Below are 9,574 nucleotides of genomic sequence, written 5' to 3' on the forward strand. Positions count from 1 at the left end.
GGGAAAAAGAGTGATGATCAAAGACTATAGGTTGTATGCTTGCTTGGGCAGCAACAATGCTTAGACAGACACTTACCAGCTGCAAGAAGGCAGCAATTCGGTAGAGCAGGGCACGGCTGCGGAGGGGTCCGGCAGTAGCGACAAGGGATGGTGGGCTCGGCGGAACGGGGGCACCGGAAGGTGGGGCTTGGGGTGCAAGGACCACCAGGGCGTCCGTGCTGTGGCTGACTGCCGCCTCGTACTCCCGCCTGGCTAACGATCTGCTGGCTTCTTCACATGACTTCTCCGCTCTCCTGTCCGCCATGACTCAGGGACAAAACGTCTGGAATCAGAAAAAGACAAGAAGAAAGACACAGTATGAATGTCTTTTCTGGAGCAGGGCTGGGCAATAAGAGAAGAAAATAATTTTTGTTTTATCTATTGGCCACTGCCACTCCGAACAAAGTGACAATACAGTTACACAGGTAGCGAACTCCTTTAAGGAATAACGTGCGTAGGTTGTGTGTGCGGTCAAAAGAGAGACAGAGAGAAACAGAAGAGATTCACCGCACACATTGTGTTAGTTTACTAGCCGGGTTGGCGGTTCAATCCCTGGTTCCTACTGTCTACAGGTCGAAGTGTCCTTGAGCAAGACACTTAACCCCAAGTTTCTCCCAGGCCGCTTTACAGCAGCTCACTGCTCCTTGGGATGGGTTAAATGCAGAGGTCAAATTTTATGTATGTGACAAATCTAATAAAGTTGAAGTTTTTAAGTTGAAGTTTTAAAGAAGTTCATGTGTCTTTTGGGGTGACGAGACAAGACGGCTTTCTGCCAACCAGGCGGCCCGTAACATGTGAGAGAGCGACGTGTGTGTTACGAACGGTGAGTATGAAGTTAACAACAACAACGGCTCACTTTAAGGTGGACCAGCTATTCTCATTTTAGTGACAAGCCGCCCCTGGTTGTTCATCATGTCTACAAAGTGACACTATAGCACTGGATAAGAAACCCTTTAAATGATTGTTGTAACAAACGAAAAACCAAAAAGTACATCTATTCTAAGTCAATTTTAATTCAGCTGTATTAAAAATTTAAATGTGACACCACCATAACATGTCAAACTGAGCTGTGAAGTTTGTGAATCACAGATACCAAGAATGTTCTGACATAACAAATTAAGGAAATGAGACCTAGTTGATTAAATGATTAAGAACTGTGATAAAGAGCCGCTTTGTGGTGAAAAATCTGCCATTTTGCTTCCGGTTCAGCAACATTTTGCAGGTGCTCCACACCTTAGCCTTAAATGCTGCCATTGGTTAAAAACTAGAAACATTTTCTTTAGGCTATGCTGAAAATGAAGAGAGGCTTCTGCAATAGACGTCAAGACGGACACTCCTCTCACCAGGGATTGTACACTAAACTCTGGGAGTCTGCACTGCAGAAAACAAGAAACTAGCCTATGAGGAATATTCTTTTCTTCCACAGGAACTGAAATAACACAACCGTCATCCTAGGCACAGAAAAAGTGTTTAAATTCTGTGTGATATATTAATCTAAAACTGGGACATTTACACCTTTTCTCATTGTCACAAAAGCCTTTCTTTTCTCCCCATGGCATTGGGCAGTGTGTTTGTTTCTTGTTACCTCAAGCATGCTCACCGGCGGTATGTTAGGTTCTAGTCTCAAAGTGGACATGCAAATAGATCAGACCATCATACGGACTATTATAAGTACATTTCAGGTTATACAATCAGAGAAAATAAAACCTACAGTACTCCCACACGCACCTATTGGTGAAACATCTAATTTTGTTTGCTTCACTTTCCAACTCAAACTTGACATGTAGTGACCAAGTTTCTGCTATCATTTTTGCATCTGACTGAAACTTAATCTTGAAATACATTGTGTGTTTTTTGAGAACTTTGATGACTATATGAATATGGCATAATGTGAGAATTTTTTTTTTTTTTTTTCACAAGAAGTGAAATAACACAAACGTCAACCTAGGCACGGAAATTTTTTTTAAATTATGTGTGATATATTAATCTAAAACTGGGACACCTTTTCTCATTGTCACAAAGGCCTTTCTTTTCTCTCCTAACTGTATAAAAGAATGTGAATAATACTTTATTGCCTCAAGTCTGATTGTTTTTTACACCCTTTAGCATAAGAACGCTCAGTACAAAACCTTCCGTTAATGCTTCAAGGTGGAATTTACAGGAAATTAACTTATATTAACTTGTAATTTCTACATTTTCCCCCAGCGTAGACAGAGAGTGAAATGTTGAGAGAAGGGGAGATCAACGGAGAGAGAACTCCACTTTATCTCTCTTGGGAGCAGTGGATCATTTATTGACACTGGCTCTCCCACTTTTAAACGTCACAAAGTTGTACGGCTGACAGCCAAACCCCATTCATCCCCTCTGGAAGATAAGAGTTACAGATGGACAAAAAATCATGGAGGTAGAGCATCTTTCCATCTTTGCAAGGGCAAGACATTACTTAGATTCCACATAATGCAAGCCAAAATTGAATATTTTGTTATATATAGTACACGTTTTTAATGTCATACATAAACCTAATTTCCATCCAAAATGCCACCAGTCACTTTGACGTTAACGTCTCTCAAGACATTAAAAGCGAGAGTCACTACATGGGTCAGCTAGAACCGCGTCAGATCTGCGTCAAATGTGATGTTTTAATATTTTTTCTGAGTCCCTTGAGACTATTTAGGAACAAGATGAGCAGAATCTACCACACGAACAATGACTGTCAACATGATCAGTTGCTGACTAAAACTCTAAATTTAAAAAGGGATTTTCCACCCTGCTGGACTCATGGGTAGGGAATTACTAGCTATTATATGAGAAATATTTCAAAGAACAAAAAAAGTCGAGTGTAAATTATTTTTCTTCTGTACCTTAATTGGACTTTCCTTTCTATAAAATGGAACATCTCAAAATTTGATTAGGTATAAAATCAAATACTCAATATTATAACTTATTTTGCTATTAATTATTTTGTATCTAAAACCAAGCACTATATTTTATATAACCTTTATAAAACCTTTAGGGGTAAGAACATTTGATTATTATATTATTATTAGGGCTGTCAATCGATTAAAATATTTAATCGCGATTAATCACATGATTGTCCATGATTAATCACAATGTTTATCTGTTCAAAATGTACCTTAAAGGGATATTTGTCAAGTATTTAATACTCTTATCAACATGGGAGTGGGCAAATATTTTTTGCTTTATACAAATGTATGTATATATTTATTGGAAATGAACTAATAACACAAAACAATGACAAATATTGTCCAGAAACCCTCAAAGGTACTGCATTTCATCATTGTAAATCAAATATCTTTGGGTTTCAGCATGCAATGTGGATGTCTGCTAACCAAGAGTTATGTCCTCATGTGGTTAATATGTGTCATAAATCAACAAGAAGAGAGGATGAGGCTCCTAAGAGTGGCTCCTTATATTATGGGCCTCTACTCACGCAGTGCACTGTACATTCAAATACATTTGCAACAATCTGGGAGAGCAGTGATCACATGAGAAGCCTAAAGCATTAAATATTTTGTCATCTCAAGCTCCAAAGCCAACAGCAGTGGAGTTTGTCTGGTGTCATCTGACTGCTTAGACTAAGGGCATTATCATAATTGATAATGAAAAATGTGAAGTCTTTATTGAGACTAGACAGTATGGCGTGCTGGACAGTATGTAGAAGGAAGTGGGTGTGTTGTGACACTTCATAGCCACAGAGGCACACGGTCAACAACATCTATGTGCCAATGAGAATACATGCCGATATATTGAATCTCTACTGTGGATTGTAATTCAGAGCATCTACTTGATGATTACTATACAACCTCTATGGTTTAGAGAATGCAGCATGCTCACATGCACTGATGAAATAATAGAATAGTATATTTAAACACATAATATCTTTATGCAAAATACATTGTGTGTCACCTGATGAATTAGACTGGCTGAAATTATTTTTCAAAATGTGGATCCATAAAAAGATATGTATGTTACTGTCATAAGTTGTATAATTTTTTAATGCTTTCCTCTTTAAAATGCCTACTAAGTTTTATGTATTCAACACAATTCAAGCAATCTATGAGTAAAAAATGTGGGTACACTCACTTGGTCATGGAATGACATTTACAGTCAATTACTGTAAAACAAAAAGAGTAAAGACAGGACTTGTAAAAGCTTGGCTAAAGACATTAGACACATACCATTCTCAGTTTAACAGGTAGTCAATCACAACATGTTTTGACAATCAATGTTTGCAGAGCCAACAGCAGGCCATGTTGGACCAGCAACATCCTCTGGAGTACACCTAGTGTCATCTTATTTTAATTACAGGAGTGTGTGTCACACAAGTTACATAGCATACACAAATATTCAAGTGTAAGTAGTCTTTGGTTCTGTGTGGAGGAGGAAGCTGTGTGTGGTTGTAGGTGGTGGTGGCTTGATACAACAGCTACTTTTTACTGCACATTTGGGTATAACTAGTACAAGGGACTAAACTTAATTCAAAGAAAAGAAAAACACGTGATTGGCTCTGGTTTTTAACAAGTCAAAATACTTTTGCAGCTTTTCACCAGCACACAGTCAACAGAGACAAACCTCCACTGAAAAAGTGAAGAATTTCAATATGTCTAAGAATTACCATCCAATAACCACGATAACTTCGAAGCCATAAAAAGTTACGTTTATATTTAAGACTCTAATTAACCGTACTGCCCATAGACTGCAAGAAGTGGACGTAATCATCACATTTTGGCCGTCGCCATCTTGGTTTTTGGCCATTGCCGTCTTGGTTTTTTGTACCCAGAAGTGACACGAGAGGGTGGAGGAGCTAAGTACAACCGAACGCTAAATAAGACATTTTTAGGTGAACAAAAAGGTTATAGTTAACTTTCACAAACTGAAAACACACTGTGAAAGGGTTAAAGTTGTAAGACGAAAATGGTGACAACACCCAGAGGGGACAACGCCGTAGCAGCGACCTGTCAATCACAAGGTAGCTTGAAACTGTAAAACGAAAATGTGGACAACGCCGTGGTGGCGACCTGTCAATCAGATACCAAGCTACCTTGTGACTAGTGTGAGACACTGTGAGACACTGTGGCCCCAGCAACATTTCTTAAATGCTTAGCCAAGCAAAAAAAAAAAAAGCAGCAGGGCTACAGCATGAGAATCTAAACCTCATTTTGAGATTACAAGAAGCAGCATATCCTCCTTTACACCAACCAGTGCAGATCTGGATAGCGACGGTACATCATGACCTGCTGGGGAACACCAGGGCAACAACTGCTCAACCTTGGCCAATAGCATAGTAACTTTTGGTCCTATTTCCACCTTACTGGTTTCACCATTAACATTGCAGCTTATCTCAGGCTGGCAGAAAAATGCCTTTTATGAAAAAATGCTGCATTTTAATTATTATGTGCAAAGATGGCTGGCAAAATAAACTTTTTGTAGCCAATTAAAATACCACAACAATTAGCTGATGCTGAATTTCCATCCTGGCCCTCGCCACAGCCTGGAATTCAGCTTTTGATTATGACTGGTTCAAAAGGAACAGTGAATTTGTGGCCTGTGGCCCAGTAATTTTGGGCACATTTGTGACAGCTAGTCCTTGAAAGTGATACAGCAGACAGCTCCTATATGTTAAAGCTACATTGGTATAAAGAAAACATCAAATCACAGATAATGTCACATCCTGGTAGAAAACTATCTTTTCATTTCATGTGCCATAACTTACTATGAGAGAAGAAAAAGGAAAGACGGAGTACATTTGCCACTTTGGCGTAATTGCAATAAAGAGCATATTAACCCTGCAGTAAGTGTTTCAGATCTTAAATACCCAGCAACAGGCAACTATACTTGTAGCAGCTGCTCTCGCCCAACTGGCAGAGTCTCTGAGTCAGCCTGTTTTTGTCCCTTAGGACCATAACATACAGACAAATTCTCTAGCTAATGTACAGTACATATTGGATGCACACATGACACAGACTAAATCTGTGTCGATATAAAGCATTTATCATAACTGCTTTTATTCCACACAGAATTAACACTGAGGCCAACAAAGGTCAAATACAATATTTGCACCACATGCAATATTTTCCCCCCTCAAATCCAATGTTGCTGAAGACAGCACACCCATCTCCATCTCCTCAGACAGACACTACATGAGTTTGTGCAAACTAAGGATAGATAGATAGATAGATAGATAGATAGATAGATAGATAGATAGATAGATAGATAGATAGATAGATAGATAGATAGATAGATAGATAGATAGATAGATAGATAGATAGATAGATAGATAGATAGATAGATGTACTTTATTGATCCCAAATTGGGAAATTATTGTGTTACAGCAGCATGTTATCCAGGCACCGGAACAGTAAATAAAATGCACATAACACTAGAGAAATATATCCATAGAATATTGGAATACACTATAAATATACCCGACTACTACGACTAGCATAAAAAAATCTAAATTATAAACATAGAATAACCTACTATATACATTAGCAAAGTGTGCAGCCAAGAAACTATATACATTAGCAAAGTGTGCAAGTTACAATGTTTGTTCTTAAATAAAAAAATAATTGAGGTAGTAAATGTGCAAATGTAGATGATGTGCAAAATTCAACATGTGCAAGATTATTGCAGGAGCAAGAAAAGAATGAATGGTCGAGATAGAATAACCAGCATGAACAAATCCTTGTCCTAAAACAGTGAATGCTTCAGTGTTTCATGTACAAAACATTACAGCTCTCTCCACAATCTCATCTTTTCCACAAGAAAAAGTGAACTACTGCTGACTTCACTTCCTCTAAAAATTCAAAAATAAAAAACATTCAGATGAGGAACAACACTATATGTTATGAGTAGGGCTGCACAATTAATCGAATATTAATCGCGATCACAATTTTGGCTTCCCGCAAGTTTAAAATGTGCGTTTTACTCATAGAAAACTCTGCTGCATATCGAATCAAGCGCTTTTTAAAATAACAGCCAGCCACCAGCTGGTATTCGAAATGTTTTGGCTTCACTTTTGGGGATAGATATTTTCTACACAACCAATGTGTTTATGATTAAATTAACAGCATACAATTGTTTATCTAGCCTCTTAATGTTGCTAATTTTGCTCTCCAAGTGAGCAAAATCAAAGCATTTAACTTTAAAATGTAGCTAACAAAGGGGCGGGGTGTATTTTCTCATATTGCAATATATATATAGCAGAAAAAAATATTGCAATGTCAGTTTTTTTTCCAACATCGTGCAGCCCTAATTTGTACATTAACAAGCATGTAGCACAGCATGGAAGTGAAAACAGTGCTCAGTGTTTATTGTAATGTGAAAGTGTAATAAAAATATGTTGTCGCTAAAACCAATGAATAATCGTGATAAATAATTGTGATATCAATATGGATCAAAAATAATCGTGATTATCATTTTGGCCATAATGGTGCAGCCCTAGTTATGAGTAGGCTGTATGATAATGTATGCCATGCACATTATGGCAACAGGCCAATTGTGACACAAATAATGTCGCAGCACACATACTGTAATACCACATATAGCTTCTCTGGAGCATCTTAAACAAGAAACACTGGTCCAGCCCCTGTTCCCACAAAACAGGTGCATTAAGGGGAAACGTGTATATAGATTGTACTTGATTAATGTCAAAAACCATAGCTGAAAACATATGCACCACATAAAGAAGCAGTGATCTTATGGCTTTATTGCCACAGTAGCAACTACTACATACTTTAATGTTCCTATTTTACAACATTGATTGACAACATAAACACCAGAATATAGTTAGCAAATGTTGTATAGTATGTGTGAGGCATGCAAAATGAGGGTTGAAAGTTGCTTGGGCTAGCAGACAAGGTACTGTATATAGCGGGGAAATTAAAAATAAAATCAAAGATGAAACCAATCATAGAGGACTAATCCTTCTCAATTAATCAGAGGTTATTTTAAAAAAACATATGCAGCGTTTTTACACTCCTTTTTGTAACACCAGATCCAAATCGTGATATCAATATGGATCAAAAATAATTGTGATGTACAACATTTGATAACTATAATCAGGTGATTATGTTGTCCATCAATGTTGTAAAATAGAAACATTAAAGTATGTAGTAGTTGCCACTGTGGTAATAAAGCCATAAGATCACTGCTTCTCTATGTGGTGCATATGTCTGTTTTAGCAGTTACCATATTTGTTTTACTCTATTTGCTTTTATCTGTCTGATGTTCTGTTTCAACAGTTACCATATCTTTTACTTTATTTATTTGCTTTTTAGCACTTTGTAACATCTGTTTTGAGATTTTCTATATAAATAAATGTATTATTATTATTATATGTTTCAGCTATGATTTTGACATTATCATACAGCCTACTCATAACTAGGGCTGCACCATTATGGCCAAAATGATAATAGTATGTGAGGGCATGCAAAATGAGGGTTGGAAGTTGCTTGGGCTAGCACACAAGGTACTGTATATAGCTGGGAAATTAAAAAATAAGGTCAAAGATGAAACCAAACATAGAAGAGTGATCCTTCTCCAATTAATCAGGGGTTATTTTTAAAACATATGCAGCGTTTTTACACTCCTGTTTACAAAAAGGAGTACAAGGCATACAAGTGTTTATGTTGTCCATCAATGTTGTAAAATAGGAACGTGAAAGTAAGTAGTAGTTGAAAGTTGCTTGGGCTAGCAGACAAGGTACTGTATATAGCTGGGAAATTTAAAAAAATAAGGTCAAAGATGAAATCAAACATAGAGTGATCCTTCTCCAATTATCAGAGGTTATTTAAAAAGCTTATGCAGTTTGTATGTATGTATATAATAATATGTTTTACACTCCTTTTTGTAAACAGTAAGAATATAGTTAGCAAATGTTGTATAGTATGTGTGAGGCATGCAAAATTAGGGTTGAAAGTTGCTTGGGCTAGCAGAAAAGGTACTGTATATAGCTGGGAAATTAAAAAAAATAAGGTCAAAGATGAATCCAAACATAGAGTGATCCTTCTCCAATTATCAGAGGTTATTTTAAAAACATATGCAGTTTGTATGTATGTATATAATAATAATATGTTTTACACTCCTTTTTGTAAACAGTAAGAATATAGTTAGCAAATGTTGTATAGTATGTGTGAGGCATGCAAAATTAGGGTTGAAAGTTGCTTGGGCTAGCAGAAAAGGTACTGTATATAGCTGGGAAATTTAAAAAAATAAGGTCAAAGATGAATCCAAACAGAGTGATCCTTCTCCAATTATCAGAGGTTATTTAAAAAGCTTATGCAGTTTGTGTTATGTTTATAATATTAAAAATATGTTTAACACTCCTTTTTGTAAACAGAAAGAATATAGTTAGCAAATGTTGTATAGTATGTGTGAGGCATGCAAAATTAGGGTTGAACGTTGCTTGGGCTAGCAGACAAGGTACTGTATATAGCTGGGAAATTAAAAAAATAAGGTCAAAGATGAAACCAAACATAGAGTGATCCTTCTCCAATTATCAGAGGTTATTTTA

General features: G+C 36.9%; 1 protein-coding gene across 3 annotated transcripts in view; it reads right to left on the minus strand.

Annotated features, from left to right (window-relative positions):
* helz (helicase with zinc finger) overlaps positions 1-9,574 on the minus strand; it is a 67,374-nt gene that overhangs the window by 56,752 nt on the left and 1,048 nt on the right. For 2 of the 3 annotated variants that reach the window (XM_074630639.1, XM_074630641.1), the window contains exon 2: positions 77-322. In XM_074630639.1, the coding sequence (XP_074486740.1) occupies positions 77-304 (228 nt within the window). In that variant the 5' untranslated portion in view covers positions 305-322. Of the gene's footprint in view, positions 1-76; positions 323-4,143; positions 4,175-9,574 lie in introns of all 3 variants that reach the window. The other variant, XM_074630640.1, reaches the window with a different exon arrangement.

This window comes from Sebastes fasciatus, chromosome 3 (assembly GCF_043250625.1).
Source record: "Sebastes fasciatus isolate fSebFas1 chromosome 3, fSebFas1.pri, whole genome shotgun sequence".
In the NCBI taxonomy this organism is placed as follows: domain Eukaryota; kingdom Metazoa; phylum Chordata; class Actinopteri; order Perciformes; family Sebastidae; genus Sebastes; species Sebastes fasciatus.